This window comes from Giraffa tippelskirchi, chromosome 11 (genome assembly GCF_054371585.1).
Source record: "Giraffa tippelskirchi isolate mGirTip1 chromosome 11, T2T-mGirTip1v1.2.pri, whole genome shotgun sequence".
NCBI classification, from domain to species: domain Eukaryota; kingdom Metazoa; phylum Chordata; class Mammalia; order Artiodactyla; family Giraffidae; genus Giraffa; species Giraffa tippelskirchi.
This window is the reverse complement of record NC_137285.1, coordinates 145,665,513-145,691,104: the sequence shown is the minus strand read 5'-3', so window position 1 is coordinate 145,691,104 and position 25,592 is coordinate 145,665,513. Positions and strand designations below refer to the sequence as shown.

The window sequence follows — 25,592 nt, the reverse complement described above, 5'->3', positions numbered from 1 at the left end:
TTATATTTCTAAAATCAGATTTTCTGTCAGAAACGTAAGTCTATAGAACTAAACGTCCAAGAATACATAAGGGTTCTATGACAGAAAGACTTCTAAAACCAAGAAGAAGGATTTATAGGCAGTCACCATACTCTATTTAAAGAAAAACCAATGACAAGAAAGAATTTTGCAAAGAAAAGCTCTTTTAAGAAGGTTGCTTTAAACAGTCATTGACCTATTTCTAATTGCTCAGGCTTGAGTTCTCATTCATCTGAAAATAGTCTCTGGTGATCCTGAATCTTCTGCTTCTGGGTGGCTGACCATGACTCAGAGAGGCTGGCCAGATGGTGGGAAATGAGATGGCTTCCTGCTGCCTTGGCCGCCTTGAACAGAGGAGCCTTATGCATGGAGTACCGGCTTTCTACCCAGGCAGCTCATAAATGCTGCTGATCTGGCGCTAAGAATCTGGGTACCACAGTCTTATATCAGGAAATACAAGCAAAAACATGTATCTGTTCCTGGGGAGCCTACTCAAACGCAAATGCTTTGAGGAACATTTAGAGATAAATGACTTAACATTCATTTTAGATCAGAAGTTTTTAAATTTATTATCAGCGGAACTTTAGTGTGAAATAAGGAACATAAGATGCCCAAGCTTAGGAGTTTGGGTGAAGTCATGTTTGTAGACCGTCTGCCGTCATATCCTGTGCTGGCTCTTAGAGGACCTCTGAGGAGCCTTAGAGTTACGAAGAATGTGGTTTCAAAATATTATTTTAGAATGTTATTTCTCTTTGACCTCTTATTTGATCAACATATTTTTAGGAGACAAGAATCTTTTCCATTTCACTTCATTTTTACATTTCTTATTTTTTCCTGATTACAGCGATGATACATATTCACTGTAAAAGAAAATCCAGACATTACAGAGATACATATGGTAGAAAGTGCATTCCCTCATGATCTATGAAGAGAGTAAACTTCTCCCATAATTTTTTCCTTCTAAGTTGCTACTAGCAGTTTAGCATCATATTCCTCTATATTTTCTTTTTAAAGCAAAAGGCAAAATCAGATTATATATTACTTTGTAACTCATTTTTTCTGTATTAGATCTTGAATATCTTTTCCTATCTCAACCTTTCATATTGATAGAGCTCCTCATGTTAATTATAATATCATAAAAATATATCCATAAATTAAAATAACTTACAGCAGTGAACTCCATGGGCTCCCTTCTTGTTGATCTAATAAACAGATGCAGTCATTGCTGTTCTAGTTCAGCAGACCACTTGGCATAGCAGTCTTACAGGTTATCAAGCTCAGTCAGCAAGGATTCTCTTTAGACTCCATTCTCAGGATTATCTTCAGATCTTTCTACTCTCCCCCTTTTTCTTCATATTTCACTTCCAGTATCTCATTTAGAGCTATTTAAGAGATCTCATAGATAGGCAATATGTAGCCATGGAAGTACCACTTACAGCCTACTCGTAGAGATACCCAAACCTGTGTCCTAACATTCTGTATGTGACCAGGCTAGATGGGTTCCTTTCTGCTTTCTGCTCTTTTGTTTAGGATGATAGCAATCACTTAATAAAAATGTGTTGATTCCGTGTCAGCTGTCATGCTGCATGTACTGACATGAGGGTTGGTAAGTTAAAGCCTGTACCGTCACAGAACTCAGTCTCTAGAGCATTTGGGGCAGGTGCTGTGGCTCTGCCTTCATAGTAGGAAGCACGGCAGGTTGGGTAGTTTCAAAGGCTTCCCTGTAGGAAAGGAAAGAGGTAACATCAGCTGTAACAGCAGTTGTCTCACTTATCCTCCCCCCCTCCGCCATTAGGCATCCACAACTTCTTATCCACCCCAGATGAAAGAGCCCCTGTCTTATCCCTCATTAGAAGCCATATTACATTGTGGCTGTGAAAACTGAGTGGAAAAGTTTAAAGAGCTTTGAGGCTAGAAACATATTTAAGGCAGAAAAGTAGATAAAGCCAAACAAACTTATATCAGAGCCCCAACTCTGCTTCCTTTTTATGCCTTTGTCCTCTCTAGGATTCAGTGAAATGGGGCTAAACGCCTGTGGATGCTAGAAAGTCATAAAGTACTTAAAGTCTGTTAGAATGTGCCTGGCACAGTTAGTTCCCAGGAATTAATGTTCATTTCTTATCCATGCCATCCCATCCCATCCCCCTGCAACAAAACCTTCTGTGTATGTCCCAAGGCTAGACTGCTGGAAAAATCCCAGGTTCTATGGGAAAATTTGTCAGATTGCTACCTACTTCCATTTATTATTTTATATAGAAACCTACACAGTATCCTCTTAAAAAAAAAAAAAAGTACTTCCAAGTTGAGAATATTATCCTATATATTATCTTCAAATCCCAGTCTTCCCTTTAAGGAAATTTGAGGTAGTGACTCTTTGCCCTCCAGTGGGGAAAACAGAGCCAAGTGACCAAAAGATGGATTTTGCTTTGCCCTTAATCCAAATTTTAACCTTGATTGGTGTAACCATTTGGACATTTAAAAATTTTGCAGGTGTCTGACTTTGATTATTCGTGCATCGTGGCCTCAAAAGGTGAATTTATAATTCAGGGGTGTATGTGGCTAATTTAGTTCTAGTATTTTTCAGAGTTTTTGGTTTCTATCTTTTAAAACCAAAAGAGAACAAGATTTGCAAATTCATACAGGTGCAGAGTAGGAAATAAAAGTAAGTAACATAGACTGGGAGTAAACAAATGGATTTTTTTTTTTCCACTTTCGATGGGAACATGAATACAAGAGATATCCCAGCCGTATTCTTAATTTCTCTTTGAAATAGTAAGACCAGTGTGACAAAATTGACATTTTGGCCTTGGTGTCAAGAATAGAAAGTAGAAGAGACTGCAATAAACTGCAAAGTAATATACTCCATCTCAAGGAGGCAGCTACTTTTTGACAATAGCCAATATTTATCATATGAAAAACTTCTCTAAGAAAAGCCAGAGGGCTTCTCTGGTGACTCAGTGGTAAAGAATCTGCCTGCCAATGCAGGAGACACGGGTTTGCTCCCTGATCTAGGAAGATCCCACATGCTGCAGAGCACCTAGGCCCATGTGCCACGACTGTCGAGCCTGCACTGCAGAGCCTGGGAGCCACAACAAAAGCAGTGTGTGCAGCCTAGAGCCTGTGCTCTGCCCGGGAGAAGCCACTGCAGTGAGAAGCCTGCACGCTAGGATTAGAGAGCAGCCCCTGCTTGCCACAAGAGAGGAAAGCCTGTGCAGCAGCGAGACTTAACGCAGCCAAAAATAAATAAAAACCAGAAATCCAGATATTTTGAGAGATTTTGAGATATACTTTTGTTCCTTGTGCTTTTTGGTATCATAGACAAGAAACCATTGTCACATCTAAGGTCACAAAGATTTAACCCTAATTTTTCTTCCAAGAGTTGCATGGTTTTAGCTCTTACGTGTAGGTCAGTAATCCATTTTGACTTAATTTTCTGAATATAATGTGAAACAAGGGTCCATGTGGATATCCAATTCTCCCAGCACTACTTTTGAAGAAACTATTCTCTTCCCATTTGAACGATCATCGCATCATTATTGGAAATCTATTGGCCATGGATGTATGGGTTTATTTCTGGACTATCAGTCCTATTCTGTTGGCTTATATGTCTGTCCTTATGCTGTTACCAACCACACTGTCTTAATTGCTGTAGTTTTGAAATTGGGAAGGATGAGTCCAACATTTTTCGTTTTCAATATTGTTTCGGCTCTTCAGGAATCCTTGCAGCTCTACATGAATTTGAGAATTGTCTTTTCCAATCTTTCTGCAAAAAAAAAAAGAGGGAGGAGCTGTTGGAATTTTAATAGGAATTGTGTTAAGTCTGTAGATTGTGTAGTATTGCCATCTTAATAACAATATTCAATCTTCCTATACTTGAACATGGATGCCTTTCCATTTATTTAGGTTTTCTTTATTTCTTTAGCAGTGTTGTATAGTTTTCATATACAAGTCTTTTACCTCCTAGGTTAAATTTATTCCTAGATATTTTATTCTTTTGGATGATATTGTAAATTGAGTTGTTTTCTTAATTTCCTGTTAGGATTGTTCACTGCTATTATGAGTTACAATGTATTAGAAATACAGCTGATTTTTGTGTTGACTTTGGATCTTGCCATTTTGTTGAATTCATTTATTAGCTATAGTAGTTGTTTTATGGATGTTATGTATGTAAGATTTTATGTATGTTAAGATCAGGTCCTCTGCAAATAGAGTTTTACATCTTCCTCTCCAGTTTGGATGCCTTGCATTTCTTCTCCTTGCCTTATTGCTCTGGCTAGAGTTTCCACTACATTGTTCAATAGCAGTGGTGAAGGTGGGCATACTTCTCTTGTTCCTCATCTCAGGGAAAGCTTTCGGTATATCACCAGTGAGTATGGTGCTAGCTGTGGTTTCACATAAATGTCCTTTATAAAGCTGAGAAAGTTCCCTTCTCTTCCTAGTTTTCTGAGTGTTTGTATCATGAATGGGTATTGAGTTTTCACAGATGCTTTTTCTGCATTAATTGAGATGATCATATTGTTTTTCTTTGCCTTTGTTTATTAACACGGTATATTACATTGATTTTTTAAAATACCTTCCATTCCTAAGATAAGTTCTGCTTTATCATTGTGTATCATCCTTTTAATATTCTGCTGGACTTGGTGTGCTAATGTTTTATTGAGGATTTCTGAATCTGTATTCATAATAGATAACTGTTTTCTGGGAAAGTTTGAGAAAGATTGGTATTAATTCTTTAAATGTTTGGTAGAATTCACCAGAGAAACTGTCTGTCCTGGACTTCCTTTTTTGAGAGTATTTTGATTACTGTTTCAATCTCTTTAGTTGTATATTCTGTCGAGATTTTCTGTTTCTTTTTGAGTCCGTTTTGGTAATTTGTGTATTTGTAAGGATTTATCCATTTCATCTATATTATCTGGTTTTGGTGTACAATGTGAAAAAAAATTTAAGTTCAGGTATAGTTGATTTACAATGTTGTGTTAATTACTGCTGTACAGCATAGTGATCCAGTTACCATTCATCTTTATATTCTTTTCGATTATGGTTTATTGCAGGATATTGAATGTAGTTCTCTGTGCTGTACTGTAGGATCTTGTTGTTTATCCATCCTGTATATAGGATGGATATATATCTGCTACCCCCAACCTCTCACCAGCCCTTCTGCAGGCCCCTCCCCTCTGGCAGCCTATTGGTGCACAGTTGTTCAGTGTATTCTCTTATACTCCTTTTTATTTCTGTAAGATTCATGGTAATGTCTCCATTTTTATTTCTAATTTTCATTATTTGTGTCTTTTCTCTTTTTGTCTTATCCTGTTTAACTAAAGACTTGTCAATTTTGTTGATGTTTTCAAAGAATCAGCTTTTGGTTTCATTACTTCTGTTATTTTTCTATTCTCCAGTTCATTTATCTCCACTCAAATGTGGAGATAATTTTTATTATTTCCTTCCTTCCACTAGCTTTGGGTTTAGTTCTTCTTTAGTTCCTTAAGCTATAAATTTAGGTTATAGATTTGAAATCTTTTTTATTTTTTAATGTAGACCATTACAGCCATGAATTTCCCTCCGAGCAGTGCTTTCACTGTGTTTCATCAGTTTGGGTATGTACAATTATCGTTTTCATTCTTCAGGGAGGTAGAAAATTTCCCCAGTGATTTCTTATTTGTTCCACTGGTTGTTTAAGAGTATGTTGTTTAATTTCTACCTACTTAAAATTTTTCAATATTGCTTTGTATCAACTTCTGGCTTCTATTATCATCAGAAAAAATACTTCATATGATTTCAGTCTTTTAAAATTTATTAGGATTTGTTTTGTGTCCTGAAATATGGTCTATCCTGAAGAATGTTTCATGTGTACTTAAGAAGAATGTGTATTCTGTTGTTGAGTGGGTTGTTCTTTATATGTCTCTTAGGTCTAGCTGGTTTACAGTGTTAAGTCCTCAATTTCCTTATTGATCTTCTTTGTACGTGTTCTTCCCTTTATTTAAAGTGAGGTATTAAAGTCTTCAATTATTATTATAGAACTGTTTATTTCTCCCCTTCAGTTCTGTCAGTATATGCATCATATATTTTGAGACTCTGTTGTTTGGTGCCTATGTATTTGAAATTGTCATATCTTCTTGATGAATTGACTCTTTTGTCAATATATAATGACCTTTTTGTCTCCTATAACAATCTTTGACTTAAAGTGAGTTTAAGTGTCTGGTATTAGTATAGCCATCCCTATACTCTTTTGACTACTGTTTCCATGCAGTATCTTTTTCCATTCTTTGATGGATACCTTTTTGTGTCTTTGGCTCTAAAATGTGTCTCTTGTAGAGAGTATATTGTTGGATCTTGTTATTTTTTAATCCATTCTGCCACTCTGTTGTTTAATTTGTGAGTTTAATCTAGTTACATTTAAAGTGGTCACTGATAGGTGAAGACTTATGCCATTTTCCTATTGTGTTATCTGCATGTCTTACATCTTTTTGGACCAGTGTAACTTGATTTGATCCCTGCTTAGCTTCAGTAGTATACAAAAGCTCTGCCCCCACCCCATTATGTCGTTATTGTCTCACGTTACATCTTTATGTATTGTGTAGCCATGAAAACATATTTATAATTACTGTTTATGCATTTCTCTTTTAAATCATATAGGAAGCAAAAAGGAAAGTTACAAATCAAAGATACAGTAATACTGGATTTTGCATTAACCTATGTAGTTACCTTTACTGAAGTTTTTGTTTTGGGGGAGGGGGTTTAATTTACTGTCTAAGGTTTTTTTATTTCATCCTGAAGAATCTAAAGGGAATTCTTTTAGGACAGGCCTGCTAGCAATGAACTCCCTTGGCTTTTTGCAGGAAATGGAATTCTTGGTTGATAGTCTTTTTTTCTTTCAGCATTTCATTTATTTATTGGCCATACCACATGGCATGTGGGATCTTAATTCCCTGACCAGAGATTGAACCCATGCCCCCTGCAGTGGAAGTGTGGAGTCGTAACCACTGGACCACCAAGGAAGTCCTTTCAGCACTTTAAACATGTCATCCCATTGCCTTCTGGTCTTGTGGTTTCTGATGAGAAACTGACTGTTACTCTTAGTGAGGACCCCATACTAAGGGGTGATGCATCGTTCTGCTTTTGCTGCTTTCAAGATTCTCTTTGGCTTTTGACAGCATGATTGTGTTGTGTTTCAGTATGAGTCTCTGTGAGTTTATCCTCCTTGGAGGTCATTGAGCTTCTTAGATGTATACAGGCAAATCTCAGAGATACTGTGGGTTCAGTTTCACGCCACCACAATAAAGCAGATAAAGCTAGTCACGTGAATTTTTTGGTTCTTCAGTGCATATCAAAGTTATGTTTATACTGTGGTATACCGAGTGTGCAGTAGCATTATGTCCAAAAAAAATGCATATACCTTAATTTAAAAATGCTTTATTGGTAAAAATGTTGACCATCATCTGAGCCTTTAGCAGGTTATAATCTTCTGCAGTAGTAGCATCAGAGATCACTGATCAAAGAACAACTTAACAAATATAACAAAAACGTTTGAAAAATTGTGAGAATCACCAAGATGTGACATAGAGACCGGGTTGCCACAGACCTTCAGTTTGTAAAGAATGCAATATCTGCAAAATCCCATAATGTGAAGTGCAGTAAATAAAGCAAGGTATGCCTATAGATCCTGTATTTCATCAAATTTGGGAAGTTTGCAGCTGTTATTTCTTTAAAGATCATTTCTGTTTCTCTGTCTCTCCTTTTCCCCTGGGAATTATAACACATATGTCAGTATGCTTAGTAGTGTCTCACAGGTTTCTTAGGCTCGGTACATTTTTCTGCAGTTGTTTTTGTGTCTACTCCTTAGACTGGTTAATTTCAGTTGTCCTGTCTTCAAGTTCACTGATTATTTCTTTTGCCTAAACTCCTTTAGTGAATTTTTCATTTCAGCTATTTTTTAGTCACAGATTTCTATTTGCTGCTTTTAAATAATATCTATCTCTGTATTAATATTTTGTTTTTGGTAAGATGTTGTTCTCCTGGATTATTTTTTCATTCTTTGCCATGGTTTGCTTTAGCTCTTTGAGCATATTTAAGACAGTTGACTTAAAGTCTTTTTCTAGGGAGTCTGATGTCTGGGCTTCCTTAAGGCCAGTGTCGTCTTATTGTTTTTCCCCAATGAAACAGCTATACTTTCCTGTTTATTTGTGTGCCTCCTAATTGTGAAAAACGTTCACTTTTAAATTACAACGTGATAACTCGGGAAATTAGATTCTTGCCCTACCCCAGGGTTTATTGTTATTGATTGTTGAGAGCCTCTGTTGTTTTTCTGTTTAGTGCCTTTTCCAGACTATTTTTGCAAATACTATTTCTTGTCATCTGTGGTTATTAAAATCTCTGTCCTATTAGATTTACTTAAACAACTGGAGCCAAAAAGAAGAAAAAGGTAATAATAAGTAAATTAAAACAAAAACAGAAACCCTTTCTTGGTCTTTGCAGATTGGCTTTGAGCAGGGGCATTCCTTCAGTGCTAAACAGGCCACCTGTAACTGTCTTAGACTTCACCTCTTTCTTGGACAGAGCTCAAAGGTCAGCAGAGGTGCATGCTTAGGGTTCTCTCAGCTCTTTTCTAAAGATGCGTCTAGTCCCAGGAATGCTCTATGCACTCTGGATTCCCCAGTGTATGGGCTAGCCGTTTAAAGCCTTTACTCCTAAGAATCTTCCTCCTCAGCCTCCTTCTTCCTGGGCCTTGAGTCACATAACTACAGGTAGCTTATGTCTTTAGACGCTTTCATCAGATGGTACTTGGAAAGCCACTCCAGCCTTAGGCGGGCAAACAAGGATCAACCTCTGTACCAGTCCTCAGAGGATTGCCAGACAGGTCAGAATACACAGCCATACGTTGAAAACAAGGCTCAGCAAAACACACCAGGAGCAGAGGTCACCATCTCCAGAGCCTCTGCCGAGCCAGCGGATGGCTTTGTAGGTAGGTAGGGAAAAGTAGTTTCTTAACAAAATTTAGCAGCTTCTTTGTTCATTGGGCGCCTCCCTGGTTGTTCTCAGTTTTTTGTTAGATTCCAAAATTTTAAAAAGTTGATTCTGTCTGTTTCTGCCAGCTGAATGTTTGTTTCAGTGAAAGGAATGATTCTAAAACTCCCTGTCCAGCCATTTCTGTGATGTCACTCCCCTACCTGAATGTTTTTTGTTTCTTTTGAGCAGTTTTAAACAACAAAAATTTATTATCCCACACGGTTCTCGAGGTCAGAAATCAGGTTGCCTCTCAGCTTGGTAGTCCTGGCTCAAGGTCCCTGACAAATTTGCATTCAGACTAGTAGTCCAGAACTGCAGTCATGTCAAGGCTCAAGTTGCCCTGTGGCATGTGGAATCTTCCTGGACCAAGGATTGAACCCGTGTGTCCTACATTGGCAGGCGGATTCTCTACCGCTGAGCCACCAGGAAAGTCTCCCTTCTTGTTGTTTTGTTTGCTTTATCTTTATTTTCTTGGATGATTTTGGTATTCTTTGTGTAACCTTGAGATAGCTGTACTCTTCTTACATGAGAGAAAATTTGAACCTTGGATAATTCCTTAGTGAAGAGGAATTGGTTTGCTCTTCCCTGGAGGCATTACCACTCACTGCCTGCTTTATTCAGCCCTAGAGATGGGAATAAGAGACCCTGAGAGACTTCACACAACCTCAGAGCAGCGCGTTAAACCCTTACAACTGACCTCTTCTCCCTCCCCGTCAGACTCCTGTTGTTCTGATTCACAGAGTGTGAAATAAGCTCCTGGGCACCCAGGACCTTAAAACTATCACTATAAACTACTTTCCCATCGTGTTCCTTTGTAGGTATGTTTGGTGGTTTCTTTTATGGGGGAAATGTGTCCTTTTTGGTTTAAAAAAAGTGTATGAGAGAGGAGAGCAAGTGATTCTTCCGGTAGGTTCTACTCCCCACTCAGAAGATCAGCACCTGTTTACAGCGTGCCTGCTCTGTGATGAGGCCCTGTACTGGGTGCAAAGAGATGCTAAAGTGCATAGACCAATCCTGCTCTCAAGTGGCTTACGTATAGTCCAGAGGTGGAAATATTACCGTGATGAAAAAAAAAATACAGAGTAGCATTTATGCCCCTAGTGGTTGCCACAGTACTGATAAGACAGATACTTAAACTTTTCTAAAGTAATAATGTGAGAAGCAGAAGGGAAATAATGGACATGGCCAGGAAATAAAGTGAAAAGTCTTTGTTATTATGTTTGTTTTCCAGATCTAGTAAAATATTTCACAACATAATGATTTCTGAAACCTTTTGATATCCTGCTTGTAGAACCTTCTTTCTACATTTGGTTTTCATTTGGCTCCTTCTCATCAGTAATCAGACAGTTTCACTTTTATTTAATTACTTGTTGCCATACAAAAAGACCATTTGCATCTGCATTGTTTTTAATTTTGAAAAAATAAATTAGGTTTGTGTTTATAGTTTTGTATCCACTGTTCTCATATCATTTCAGTATTTACAGAGGGTTTCATATAATGAGTTAGCCATTGAGTCATGATAAGAATAGAAAGGCAAACCCAGCCCCCAGTCTACCAATTTGCTAGCTTCCTCTTTGTCTGAACATGGTAATGCTACTGGTGGTGTTTTGTTTCAATGGACGCACCTGGAAGGTGAGGTTGGTCACAATCAGGATGTCAGCCTTTTACAAGATAGTCTTTCCTTGGCAATTGCATCTCTCCTCTAATGGATGATACAGGCAGATTTTTAAGTGTCCCGAGTAAGGGGAGTTCTGCAACCTCTCTTACGGCTGTGATTGGAATTCTTCTGAAGTAGGAAAGTGTGCATGTAAGACTTTTTTTTTTTTTTTTCACATCATTCAGATCTGAAGCGCACTGTGAACTAGAACTTGACCTTATACGTAACAAGAATGGACCTATTTCTGGAAAACTACTCCTGCATCCTAACATACATAGAAATAGACTATTGTAATTTTTTTTATTTGGCTGCTCTGGGTCTTGTTGCAGCACGTGGGATCTTTAGTTGCAGCACGTGGGATCTAGTTCCCTGACCAGGGATCAGACCCAGCCCCTCCACTGGGAGCACAGTCTTAACCTCTGGACCACCAGGGAAGTCCCTCCCCCTTCTAACCTGAAGTCCATATTACCTCCTTTATTAATGTTTCCGGTTTGAGTATGTTCTGTTCTTTCTTGTTGGCAACAAAGTATGTTTGCTTTTATTCTCTTAATAAAAAGTGAGTTCTGAAGTTTCATTTAATTTTCCTCTTGTAGACGGTTAAATCCCACGCAGAAACAGATGAGAAACAAACGGAGAGTCGCACCGTCACTCCGCCTGCTGCACCCAAACCAAAGCGGGAGGAGAACCCTCAGGTAGGCCCAGCCCTCCAAGGCGCGGCTCAGTCTCTGAGATGTGACTTAGTCTCACATATCAGAGGGGACCCTTGCTTTCTGAATCACTTGGTTTCCTTTTCTTGTGCTTTCTCACTCTTCAGTGATGTTATTGCCAAATCAGGTTGGCTTGGGACAGATTAAGAGTGTGGCTGGCCTGTAGTGTTCATGAGCTGGCAAACAGAGATTCCATAGCTGTATCACAGATTTGAATTGTGTGATTCATGACCATTTCCCCAGGTACCCCCTGCATTTCTAATGAACATTCTGTTTTGTTTGTCTCAGCCAGCATTTATAAGCTATCCTGTTCACTCAGTTAACGTCGATCTGTGTTACTGATTACACTTGTTACATGTGCATTTTTGTTATTACTATTGTATTGCATTAGATCCCCAAATCCCAGATGAATCAGTAGCTCAAAAGTAGATCATTGAAGCACAAAAGTAGGGATGAAAATAGTAGCATCTGTACTGCAACTTAATACAGAATTATAAACTTAAATAGCAAAACTCTGGTACAAATACAGATTGTGAATTTGTGTGTCCTTTGACAAGAGAATATTATAGTTGATACTTTTGTACAAGCAGCTCTAAAAGAAAAATGTGGACAGGTAATATGATGATGAATATCTGATAGTTGGATTTTTTTCAGACCAGCAATCCATTTCCTTCTGTCCTCAGTGCATTCTTTGTAATGAAACCAGGTCAGATAGTGGCTCAGAGAAGGCAATGGCACCCCACTCCAGTACTCTTGCCTGGAAAATCCCATGGACGGAGGAGCCTGGTAGGCTGCAGTCCATGGGGTCGCTAAGTGTCGGACACGACTGAGCGATTTCACTTTCACTTTTCACTTTCATGCATTGGAGAAGGAAATGGCAACCCACTCCAGTGTTCTTGCCTGGAGAATCCCAGGGACGGGGGAGCCTGGTGGGCTGCCGTCTATGGGGTCGCACAGAGTCGGCCACGACTGAAGCGACTTAGCAGCAGCAGCAGCAGCAGATAGTGGCATGAAGCCATCAAAGCTTCATGTCATTATTTTAGAGCAATGATTTATTAAGCCAGTTCAGGTTTTTCTACAAATACAAATTATAATTCTTTATGATGTGAAATGAATTAATTTTTAATTTGTTTTTTAAAGAAGATACCAAAACTTGAACCAAAAAGAAGTACTAGTCATGCATGTTGCTGAGAAACTCACAAAATCATCTGCAAAATTAGTGTCAAGTATTAGGCTTGAAGGGTGAAAAAGAGAGCAGATTATTAGTAAAGTTCCCTTATCAAAAGAAACTGAAGGATATCTTATGTCAGTAGCACCATGTGGGCACGCAAGTACCCTTGTGTTATAACAGGTATTTCTAATTGGACAGAATCACTGCCATAAAGAGGATAAATTAGTTATTGGTATATATGTGATACATAGATGAGGCCAAAGTTCTTGACAACTTTTTATTCTATTTATCACTAAAAATCAGTTCCACGGAAGAGATTTTTTTCCCCATGTAGTAAGTCTTTTATGAGCTTGATCTAGACTGGCAAAGATGAGTTGGATGTGAGTGGCCAAGAAGGGTGCCGTTACTTGATTAAAAGAAGGTGCATCAAAATGTCAGTTCACACACTGCTTTATTAACAGAGAACAGTTGGGAGACGGTCTTCTGATCTTGTTTTGAAGGAATAGTGAAAATTAGGAATGCAGTTAATTGGCAGCTGCAAAGTGTATGCGGTGTAGAGAATGGGCAGCAAGTCCAAGGCTTTTCCTTACTGAAGCGCTCAGGCTGTTGGGAGGACGGACAAGTGCCCACCTGCTTTTGAAATATGAAATAAAATAATAATATTTCTTCAGGATGCTGAGAATACCAGTAAAGGACATTTCTGTGTTCTCAAGTGGCTTGTTCAAGGTTATCTTTATAAAACACTCAGTAACTCGAGTAGCCTGAACCTGTCAGTTAAGGCCAAAATATCATGATGTTTAATGTTGAGGGTAAAATGTCTGGATTTTCAAAGACCAAACTGTGGTATACATAATTCTGCAGGAGGGTGTCAACTAATGATGTTTCCTTATTCATCAGTTAGAGAAATGGATGATATATCATTTGGCATACTTAGCAGCTGCATGCAGTGGTTTAGCAGAAAATGAAGACATACTTTCCAGACCCACATGCAACCAAAGAGCAAAAGAGTAATCAATCTGTTGCTCACTCCATTTTTAAGCAACGAACGTTCCAGCTTCGGAGTCCAGTGTTCTCATCAGTCCAGCTTCCAATGGGGTGCTCACAGTGGTGGTCAGAGAGAAATCGCTCTATAATTTATAGGTCTGTGGTTGATGGGAAAGTCACAGTATTAAGCAGAACCACCTGCTATCATTCCTAAAACTCATTTAGTTTTGAGTTTTCATTGTCCTGAAAACAGCTGAACTTTCATTGTCCAGTCAGTGGTAGTAAAAATACAAGAACTCTTGACTTGGTATGACAAATGAAGTACTTAGAATTTGGCGCTTGTTGTATGGGAGGCTCTTTGGAACACTGTCTGTATTTTTTTTTTTTTTTCAGTGTGGAGTCCTCTTTTCTCTTAGAGAATTTTTCTGGAAAAACTTAGGTCTTTCCAGATTCTGATTTCTGTCATTGAGAAAGTAGAAGATACAGGCCCCAGTGCTTCTCTTTTGATTCCTGTAAGATTAGAAAGCTTCCAGGGCAGCTTCATGGCTTCTCAGAGTGGAGGGTGCCTGCTCCTTGCTCACCTGAACCTGGCTTTCTTCCTGCCTCCAGCCATTGGGTGACTTTCCCTAGGAGTCTGACTGGGAACATGCAGTTGGCTTTGTGAGAACCCAAACTGAAATATATTCTTCTTTTGTTTCTCTGGCACAGAAACTTGCCTTCATGGTGTCTCTAGGGTTGGTAACACATGACCATCTAGAAGGTAAGAGAAGACATTCATGGCGCTGCCTTGCTTTTGGCCTAGAGCTTTGTTCTCAAAAACAGTGTTCGATTTATTGTTAGAGTTGAAAATGGGAACACAGAGTGTGACTCAACCCGTGTGGACTTTTTTTTTTGGAGTAAACTTACCTTCCTTCTATGTAATGTTCAGCTTCTCTCCTGTCTTTATTTATCCACACTATTGTCCTGGGGAAATTCCCTACTTTCCTGGATTAAGGGGACTGCTGTTCACTTAGGGAAACTGTTTTTTTTTTCTGGCAGCACAAAGTAGCAAATGGCCCTCTGACAAGTCTTGGTTATTTTTCAGTCACTTTTGATTATCAGAATCTTGGGCATAGTTGCAGAGCTGTACCTCTCCTAGTTATTTGATTCAAGAATGGTAAACTATGATTACTCAGTCTAGGTCTGTGGATAAAGTTCACCCACACCTGTATTATAGTGACCTAAAAATAGATCAGGATAGCTTGTTTACAAGTGTGGTCTACTGTTAAGCTCTCAGTCAACAGAGAGCCACCCTGTAGGACAGCACGGCCTTGCTCTGCAAGAGGCAAGAGGGAATGGCCCTGCGTGTTTGCTCCCCGCCGTGTGCTTGCCTTGGCTGAGGCTGCAGTGAAAGCGAGAGACTTGCTCTCGTTTCTTAACTTGTCATGGGAAAACCAGTAGGTAAATAGGGAAGTTAAGCTTGGCGGGGTTCTCCGTGCCTCTCTTCTAATCCAAACCTTTTGCTTTCCCAAGAAATCCAAAGCAAGAGGCAAGAACGGAAAAGAAGAACAACAGCGAATCCGGTGTACAGTGGTGCGGTCTTTGAGCCGGAGGTACTCTTGTCAGCACTCGGCCCTTCCTTCACATGTTCAGTTTTATTCACAACTCGTCCAGTACCTCCCCTCTGAAAACCTGCTTAAGAGCAGTACCCAGATTGTGCTTGGCCAGCTTTGTAAAATGGCAGATTTTTCTCTGGCCGATCCCATTATTTCATTTTTCTCACTGTTTTTCCCCTTAGTTTCTCCCTGAAGTTCAAGTAGCTACAAACCTACCTTAAAAATTTAACTCATCCTGTCACCTGAGTATGACTGTCTCCTGAAGCAGAGACAGACCTCTCTGGAGTATTCTCCTAGAGCCAAGTACACATAATAACCCCAGACCTTGGGGTGACCGGCACTAACTAGTTGGCAAGTTGGCGGGCATGCTGTGCTTGGTCTGTAGCTTGTTACCAGTATTAGTAATAACCATGCTGTTCAGCCAGTCACCTCTCCTTCTTCATTCCCCAAAGCGTAAGAAGAGTGCAGTCACGTACCTGAACAGTACAATGCACCCCGGGACCCGGAAGAGAGGTGAGTACCTTTTCATGTCTTCCCCCTTGCTGTTGCTTTTGCTTTCTGTGTTGTGTTTCCTTCCCCTCCCTCCTCCCATTGTCCTGGAGCCTGTCTTAATTCCTGTACCCCTTGAAAATGGTCTTGTTACTGTTCTCTGAGAATGGGGGGAAAAGAGAGTGACATTTCTTATTAGAGGTCTGTATACTGGATCGAAGCTGCCTTCCTGGGGTTCTGGCAGAGCTGGCTCAGGGGAATGGCTTAATGCAGCATTTCTGCCCCAGGCCCACCAGGCTGTTGATGAATAGCACAGTGAACAGAACACCCTGTAAGAGGAAGCATTTTAGCATCATTGAGCCAAGCAGAACGCTGCTGTTGCCAAGGTGTTCTTAGTAGTGTCTGAATGGTCCTGACGCAGTGAGGACAGGGCATCACTCTTAAGCATCTGTGAGCTGCAGGCTTTCTAGGAAGGAGAGGGGTAGCCACACTGAGAATTTAGAATGTATGAGAAAAGAGGGCATCTCCAACTAAGGAAGAAAAGATCACCGTCAAAACAGGCTCCCCAAAGCAGAAATTCCTAAAGAGCTCCATCCGCCAACTGTAGTCCCTCCAGGGCAGGCGCACCACCTCACCTTCAGGGCAGCCTCCACTCTCACCCCGGAGGCCTAAATAGGTCTTAATGGCTCAGAGTTTGAGCTCATAAACAGGGCTCTGAGATTGTCCTTTGATGTCAGTGATACAGCCCAAGGTCCCTTCTCCCCCGGATGATGTGGCCCTGAATTACAGCTCTGAGCCAGCAAGGTTGCAGAGTGAGCGGAGTGGCATACTGATCTGTGTGCGTGCACACGCGGTCTCAGGGCTGCTGGAGGCTTAGGCGGCCACCCCGACCCTTTGTCTGCCTCAGGCAGGGCGCCGACTATACCGTTCCCACCTCTTCCCCCAGAGAGAGCACACCCGCCTTAGTGACCCACTGCAGTGTTTATCAGTCCCTCCTTCTGGAAGCCAAAACACACTTAGGTGGGAGTCCCGGAGTCACTGGGCTTGCTTCATAGCGATCCCTGGGCCACAGTGTCATGGGTTATTTTTTGTAGTTTTGTTTTGATTTGGGCAATTTTTAGTGACCTCTGACATAATCCTCAGAAAGGAGCCCCCAGCCGGAAGCTACAGTTAATTGGCCTGCCAGTGGGCAGTGTCTACTAAGAGGATAGGGGTTAAATGAGCCAGAAAGACCTTGGCATCTCTTGCCAAGGTCAGAGGATGAAAGCCTTCATTCACAATACCTAGGACATGCCTTCTGTGGGTAAACAAAGAGCATTCATCGTCCACTTTCCCTTCCAGCAGCACTAAACGCCTTAGAAAAGACAAACCAGTAGGATCTGTCTTTGTACTGCAGACGGTGCCAGTTTAACACAGATAGGTAATATTTGTGTAACATCTGACAGAATCATGACTCTTGTGCATAATTCTAATATAAATAATAACTGTTGGCAAAGTCATGATCCCATGTACCGTTCACCAGTGCTCGTAGGCAGTTGTGTACCTCTCTGGTTTTTTTTTTTTTCGCCTGTGGTATGCTGGGTGTACACTTTTGATCACTTGACATCTTAGAAGCTATGACCTTGGCCCCTGGAAGACAAAGACCCTGACTTGATATATCATAAGGCAAGAGGGCTTGGCCTGGACTTCCGACACCCATTCGGACTCATTGGTAGACTCTCTGTAGCCATGAGGTTTGACGCACCATGCTCCTGCTCAGACCAGCTCTCTCAGTTTTTAGTGTTACTGATGACAGGGCCTTACCTGACACGCTGAGACAGGTAGTTCACCGGCATGTTTGTGAGGGAAGCAGGGAGCACGCCTTGATCAGCTTGGGAGGGTATCTGAGTCCAGGCGTACTTAAAGTCGTCGTTAGACCCACAACATCTTTTTAGCTCTTAGGTTTCAGCTGCTCCCAGAACATATCTCTTACTAGCGCTGCCAGCAAGGGGCAGAGTAGTTAACTTGAATTTTGCCTCTTCCCTTTGCCTTTCTCCACCCTCATAAAGTGAAGCGACCAAAATGTGTATAGGAGAGAAAAGGATAAGCAGAAGTCCTCGAGAATATCTCTGGGAACTGAGAATCATTAATATTATTATACGAATAGCGATTGCAGAAAAACCTTAGGGAACAACGTACAAGAGACACGGAAAAATAAAATAAATTCTTATCCCTGGCCTTGGCTCCCACTGAGCTTTGATATCTTGTTTTCCCATTAGAAATCTCAGATTGTAATAGTTGAGGAATGTCTCTAATCTGCCCAAGACGAAGACCTTTAACATGACCCAGAATCTCCTGCCATTCTCTGAGGCTCTCTTATCCTCCCTTTGAGATTCATGCATTTGTTTCTAATGACATTTAAATCTTTGCTTCTCTTCCTCTCTTTGGGACTGTTGTATTAACTTTCTGTCTGCTACCTCACTTCCTTTTCCATGCTAGCCAATGAGGAACACTGGCCAAAGGTATGTAAGATCATTTTTCCCCCTTCTTTCCCTCCCCCTTTTTTCCCCTTTTGTTCCCTTCTCTCGGTATATAGGTCGTCCTCCAAAATACAATGCAGTGCTGGGGTTTGGAGCCCTTACCCCAACATCCCCCCCATCCAGTCATCCTGACTCCCCTGAAAATGAAAAGACAGAGACCACATTCACTTTCCCTGCATCTGTTCAGCCTGTGTCCCTGCCCAGCCCCACCTCCACAGACGTAAGTAACTTGGGAAAAGCTCACTCTCTTTCTCAGACCTTAAATTGGGGAAACCGTTATCATATGTTGTCTCCTTACCAGCTGCATCGCCTTGACTAACCCTGGGATAGCGGTCTCCCTCCAGGACCCTGTGTGCCATGTAAGGCAGCTTTCTGCTGGGGCCCCAGGTCCTGCCATTAACTTGAGAATCATGTTAAGTACCACCTCAGGAAGCTCGGTCAGGGTTTTCAGTCTGGATTTTATCTGCAGTGAAGGAGTTCTCAGGAAGGGGGATGGGGTGGGGAAGTCAGCTTATATAACTGAGAGGTGTGCAGGCATCTTGTCATCAGTTTGGGGGAGTGGGGATAATGAACAAAGATGCACATTTCCCCCCACAGTCCTTGTTTCTTGCTTCAAGTAGAATTCAAGACATGGAAAACTTTTCCTTCGAGCCACTTTATTCAGCAGAATTGATCAGAAACAGGTCTCTGAGAAAGCATCAATACTTAACAACCCTGGCCCTGAGGCTGCAGGCGTGTAAACGGTGCCCCGCCCCACCTGTCTTTTAAGTGAGCCCTTTCAGAGTGGTGACTTCAGCTAACAAATACTTCGTGCTCTTGAGGCTGGGGACAGAACACGGAACACAACCAATCCCTGCCCTCAGGGAACTCACATTGCATGGCCCCAGGCAGGGGCTAAGCAAACGAGCATTTAAATGTCAGATAATGAAACGTGCAGTGAAAGAAAGGGGCACAAGGTCAGAGCTATGGCAGGAGGTCCTGTTTTATGGAGAGAGTCTCTGGTGGGAATGGAGTAGGTGGGAACATCTGTGGGGAGGCATTCCATGCGTAGGGGACAGCGGTGCAGGAGCCCTGCTCACAGGAGGAAGTGCGAGCAGGCGAGAGAGCCTGTGGGAGAAGAGACGTCAGAGGCCGGGCCAGTCTTGCAGGGCCTTGTAGCTTTAACTCTGAACGAGACGGGAGATGCTGGAGGGTTTTAAGTAGAAGAGTGCATTACTTTTCACTTTTTATTTTGAAAAAATTTCAAACCTACCGAAAAGCTTCAATAACAACACAGAGAACAAATGTATACCCTTCACCTAGATTCACCAACTGGTACAGTTTTGCCACGTTTACTGTTCCCCACCCTTCCACACACACTTGTTTGGCCGATCTAGTTAGTAAGATGCAAACATCATAAAGCTTTATCTGAAATACTTCAGTGTGTATCTCCTGAAAACAAAGATATTCTCTGACACAGCCACAACAAACTTATCAAGTTGAGGAACTTGAATATGATAAAACATTATTATTATGATATACAGCCCATCTTCAGATTTCTCCAATTGTCTCAGTAAATGCCTTAGTGGCACTTTGTTTTTTCTGTTCCAGGGTCCAATCCAAGATCACTTTTGACATTAATTTTTATGGTGCTTTGTCTTTAGTCTCCTTACCCTGGAACCGTTTTTCAGCCTGTCTTTGTCTTTCATGACATTACCGTTTTTTAAAAGATAGGCCACATGCTGTATAGTGTCCCTCCATTTGTATGATCTGATTGTTTCCTCAAGGATAGATTCAGGGTGTGCATTTTTGTAAGAGCACTAAATACATGATAATGAGCCCTTCTTGGTGCATCTCAAGAGACAAGTGTTGTCCATCCGTCTCATTGTTGATGTTAGCTTTCATCTCTAAAGTAGACTCCATCAAATGTCTCTACTTGTAATGGTGCCTGTTTCCTTAGGTGCAGATAGCTTTGAGTCTGTAAAAATACTCCAGCAGTCTTCAGTTCAGTTCACTCACTCAGTTGTGTCTGACTCTTTGCAACCCCATGAACCGCAGCACACCAGACCTCCCTGTCCATCACCAGCTCCTGGAGTTTACCCAAACCCATGTCCATCGAGTCACTGATGCCATCCAACCATCTCATCCTCTGTCATCCCCTTCTCCTCCTGCCCTCAATCTTTCCCAGCATCAGGGTCTTTTCCAATGAGTCAGCTCTTTGCATCAGGTGGCCAAAGTATTGGAGTTTCAGCTTCATCAGTCCTTCAAATGAACACCCAGGACTGATCTCCTTTAGGATGGACTGGTTGGATCTCCTTGCAGTCCAAGGGACTCTCAAGAGTCTTCTCCAACACCACAGTTCAAAAGCATCAATTCTTCGGTGCTCAGCTTTCTTTAGAGTCCAACTCTCACATCCATACATGACCACTGGAAAAACCATAGCCTTGCCCAGCAGTCTTACTCAGTGGTTTTAGCATCCCTTGATGGTGCTTGCCTGCATTTATTATGTTTAAAGCATTTGCAGAATTTACTTGGATTTTATAGGAGACTGAGGAGGGCAGGGTGGAAGCACAGGGAGACCAGGTAGGAGGCTGTTGCAGGCGTCCTGGCAGGAGCTGACAGTGGCTTGGCGCAGTCGAGTGGCAGAGGCAGAGGTACAGAAAACTGATAAGGTCTGTGTCTATTTTGAAGAATGAGCAGAATTAGATACGGGGATGTGAGAAAAAAGAGAATAGCCAAAGATTTTAGCCTAAACAACCGAAAGGATGAAGCTGCCGTTTACCAGAATGACAAGAGCAGGTTTGAGAAGAGAGACCAAGGAGTTAATCTTGTACATGTCCCATTTCTTTTGTGGATTACAGAGCTTGTCTTTACCTGAAGCTACATCTTCAAGTAAAATGTCCTTTCAGCTTGAAGGTTCTTTTTGTACTTATTAATGATCTGCATGCATGCATGCTAAGTCATTTCAGTCATGTCTGACTCTTCACTACCCTGTGGACTGTAGCCTACTAGACTCCTCTGTCCATGGGATTCTCCAGGCAAGAATACTGGAGTGGGTTGCCATGCCCTCCTCTGTTAGTGGTCTGTTCCTCTACAAAGAGCAAAAGAAGGCCGTATGCACAGCATGGGTTACAGTTCCAGAAGCAGCAAAGTAAGGGTTATCTTTGGAGGACCAGGGTCATGGAAGAGTCGTCTTCTCGGGCAGGTTTCCTTCCTTGGACATAGCCAAGGCAATAGGCCTAGACTTGCTCTCAAGATTCAGCATTGGCTTTTGGCATTAGTGGTGGACACAGATTTTCTGCCTGTCCTGTTAATGAGTACCAGGACACCTTGTTTGAAAACCTTGTTTGTTGGCCCCAGAGATTGTCTCCATTTTCCTCAGTTGAAGCATTGCCGAGGTATTGCCCACTCACAGTTTCTTGGTCGGGATCCCTCGCAAGGTGATGCACAGACGGTGGTGAACAGGTGATTGTGGGTCTGTAGCTGAGCTGTCGTTGCTCAAGAATGCTATTTTTATGACTTTTGCTTAGAGGGTTATGATTTTATTTGATTGAACCCAAAGGATCCATTCAGATCAAATCACAAACTGAAAAGCTTTTGCCAAGTTTCATCTTAAAATGCAAACTTTGTTCTTTTCAGGAAACTAAAGGTGAAATAAAGCTTTTCTAAAACCACTAAATATGTTGAGAACCTTCTAGGTTACACCTAGTGGAATGGATGGGACTTCCCTGGTGGTGCAGTGGCTAAGCCTGGGTTCGATCCCTGGTCAGGGAACTAGATCCTACATGCCCCAACTAAGACCCAAAGAAACCAAATAAATAAAAACCCTAGTGGAATGGATTTTCTTTAAAGATAATTGAGTTCTACTTTTTCAGTGTCCCAACAGTGGCAATGATTAAAATCATCACACAGGGCTCTATCTGTGTTTTCCTCCAGGTAGCGTAAACCCCAACAATGTTAATTAAACAGTCACAGTCGAGAGGCAAGCCTTTCCTAGGGATCAATAGTCATCCAGAAGGAGCTAGTGATATAAGACCCAGCTGGCCACTAATCTTCAGGATATACCTGTTGCCACTGTCATCGTTTTCATGAGAAGAAAAGATATGTTGACACGGTTGAAAATTCTTTTAGCAAATGATGAAGTTGTGATTGATATAGCCAGGGTGTTTCTAAAAAACATAGACCCCTCAGCTTCTAGCAGAGACTCCTGGGTCAGCCATCATTCAGCTTGCTGTTTGGTTTATGGTAGTAATTTGGTCAGTCACCAAAGCCTAATAAGCTTTTGGACCTGTGGCAGCACCTCCGTGGGACTGCCTCTGCTCTCTTTAAGCAAAGAATCAATTCTGTGTGGATGAAATACATATCCTGGCATTTTATATTCCATTTCGATGGGCAGTAATTCTCTGTGTGTGGTCTGCGTGTCTCTGAGACTTTCGGGTGGGTCAAAATATGTGTTTTCAAATATAGTATCAATCAAAATATAAAATCAGAAATATTTTCATGATAGCACTAAAACGTTCTTTGCCATCTTCATTCTCATTCTATCAAGCGTAGGACAGTGACGTTTTCCTCATACGACATCATCAGTGATGATGTCATCACTGGGATGGCTAACCAAAGGTGTACTAGTGTGTTCTTGGGTTTTAACATTTTTCAGTACATGATTTTTGTAACTTCCTGTGATTCTGTTATTATTTCAAAATAAAAAAGCTTTAAAAGTTCTAGTACAATAAATAGCAATAGGTAGAACTCACATAAACAAAAGCACTTTGAGGTAAACGAGCATTTTGAGGTAGACAAAAGTGCTTAGTAATTCTTAAAATTACTAAGGGGTCCTCACACCAAACAGATTATGAACTGCTGCTACAAGATATGTAAATAAGACAACAGTTTTCTTTCCTTTAGTAACTTGAATGAAATTATTTAACCTTTATTTTATGTACTCTCCACCTTCCACTTCCTGATGGTCTCCTAACTCAGTAGCAAAGGGAAGTGATCAAGAACTCTACCCAACAAATAAGATAGGTATTTGGGATAAGATGTCCAGTTTGTCTCATTTACTTCATCACTGATAATTTTACCTGTGGTTCATGTAAAAGAGTTTTGGAAACCATAAAATTTCTATAAACTCCTTAAAGTCGCAGACTTAAAGCATGTGGGTATGGTTTAAGAAAGATGAGCTGTCTAGAGGAGCACTCGCCTCAGCCTGATCTTAAGAACAAAAGAAGAAAGTCATAGATAATCTAGGAAAGAAACCTTTATGTCTTTCAGTGCCTTTGAAGTTAAACTGTTATGCTGCATTCTCCTGCAGTATTTTTGCACATTTACTAAGTATCTTTTTTTTACTGTCCAAAGGTAACATTGTCTTACTAAAAAAGATTAGCATCCATCCACACTTTGATGTATCTTAGAGCTTTTTGCAGCCAGTTTTCTACTCCAGCAAATACCCTAGATATGTAGATACTGCCAGATAGTCTCCTTTCCTTTCCTTTGGAGAGAAATTGTAGGTCTGAGAAGAGAACATTCCTGAAGATCCCCTGGAGAAGGGAAAGACTACTCACTCCAGTATTCTGGCCTGGAGAATTCCATGGATTCTATAGTCCATGGGGTCGCAAAGAGTCGGACACGACTGAGCGACTTTCACTTCTGCACTGGTGGCTGAAAGGTTATATCATAGAAAGGAAGAACTGGGCATTGCTCTATCTTTGCTTCCTGTGCAAAATTTCTGTATTAGACCTTCTGGCAGAATAGCCTGGAATTCTAAAACAGCACACTGGAAGTGAAAAGGAGTCTTCCCCAAGTTGTGGCACTGCCTTCTTAGCTAACCTCTAGCACAACCCCTCGGTCTTCCCTTCGCTGATGTCCTTAGCAGCAGCATTAATGTTCAGAGAATAGGCCAGGGATTGACTTGCTGGAAACCACCTCTTTAATACCTCATTTTTTAAAAATGTGTTCTCTCCAAATTTTAAATAGATCTGCTTTTTCCTGGTGGTGCCTTTTGTTGTGAGAGCTTGCGCAGACTTACCTGAGTACCAGAACTATCACTAGTGGGGGCAGGGGGAGACCAGCAGGGCGACTTAGGCCCCTCTTCTTCCATCTAGTGAAGCGTCTCACAGGGAGGAATGAAGCCTCCCGGAGTAGAATGGGCCGCTGCACAGCGAATGCCAAGTTCTGGTTTTAAGGGAACGCTGTCAAGTGTTTGGCGTTTTTAATTCTTCATATTGGAATGCTCATAGGAGTTTAATATGCTCCAGACTTAATTCTTTCCCATTTGAATTTTGACTATAGTTTTTCTCCCAGAACAAGCAAAGAGTTTAATGAAAACCTCTATTTCTTGTCTGTCTTCTTTTCCAAATTTTCTAAACTCCCCTGAAAAATGATAGGTAATGGGAATTTTGGGTATCATATTGTAGAACACTTTGATGAATGGATTTCAAGGTCTTTCAACATTATGATTTGTGAGTTGGACTGTACTAAAACATAAACGCTGAGCTGTCACCTCTAAAGCTCATTTTGGCCTGGGTGACTACAGAGTTACAGTCTCCTGTAAACTCTTAAGAATACCGGCCCCACCTGGGGAAGCCCAACTGTATGGACCAGGTGGGGGGCTTGCACCATTGGTAATTCCTGCTTTTCCTGAGCACTCTTGTAATGAGTTGGAGGGGCACAACTGATTGTCCTAAAACATTTATTATGTGTATTCAGAACATGCATGTTAACACTCAGCTTTTACCCTTTTGTCCTTTCTTTACCTTTCCTCACAATGTCATAGGGTGATATCCATGAGGATTTTTGCAGTGTTTGCAGAAAAAGTGGCCAGTTGCTGATGTGTGACACGTGCTCCCGTGTATATCATCTGGACTGCTTAGACCCTCCTCTGAAAACGATTCCCAAGGGCATGTGGATCTGTCCCAGATGTCAGGACCAGGTACTGTGGGGTGGGTCAGAGAGGACGAGGGGCTGAGGAGGAGAAAGACCCCCCTCCCCTCTCATCTGGGGGAATGGCTTGGTCTCTTCCTGCTCCGGTAGTTCTTCAGGCCATGTCTGCCACACCCACAGGACAGCCCTCACCCGCAGAACCTCTGTCCTCTCAGAGGTCCTCAGTTCATGAGGCAGTGACTCATATAAGGTGGAGAGAACCCAGCTGCTTCTCTCTATTTGAAATGACGTATCTTTTCATTACCATTACCCTTAAAAGTCCACAGTACTGTCTGCCTCATTCTCTAAAAATGGTCCAAACTCAGCATATGGTTGAAACTCTGGAAATAAAATCCTTAAAGGAGAATGTGCAATTTATCATTTAATTCAAATAAGAACAGTTTTACTTTTAACCTGTGTTCTCATCAGGATCAGAGCACTAACTATAAAGTACTATCTTAATATTTAATGCGCTTGAAAGAATAGAAACAGTGCCTCTTCCCTCCCCTTTCTGTTTAGTTTCTGATTTTTCTTTTCTTAATGATTCATGTA

At 41.2% G+C, this 25,592-nt stretch overlaps 1 protein-coding gene across 50 annotated transcripts in view; it reads left to right on the top strand.

Moving 5' to 3' along the window:
• The window catches only part of PHF21A (PHD finger protein 21A), a 188,934-nt gene that overhangs the window by 159,081 nt on the left and 4,261 nt on the right, over nt 1-25,592 (top strand). For 36 of the 50 annotated variants that reach the window (XM_081538382.1, XM_081538381.1, XM_081538377.1 and 33 more), the window contains 6 exons: nt 11,272-11,370; nt 14,249-14,300; nt 15,053-15,132; nt 15,588-15,648; nt 18,200-18,363; nt 24,895-25,050. In XM_081538382.1, the coding sequence (XP_081394508.1) occupies nt 11,272-11,370; nt 14,249-14,300; nt 15,053-15,132; nt 15,588-15,648; nt 18,200-18,363; nt 24,895-25,050 (612 nt within the window). Of the gene's footprint in view, nt 1-11,271; nt 11,371-14,248; nt 14,301-15,052; nt 15,133-15,587; nt 15,649-18,102; nt 18,126-18,199; nt 18,364-24,894; nt 25,051-25,592 lie in introns of all 50 variants that reach the window. The other 14 variants (XM_081538387.1, XM_081538383.1, XM_081538388.1 and 11 more) reach the window with 1 other exon arrangement.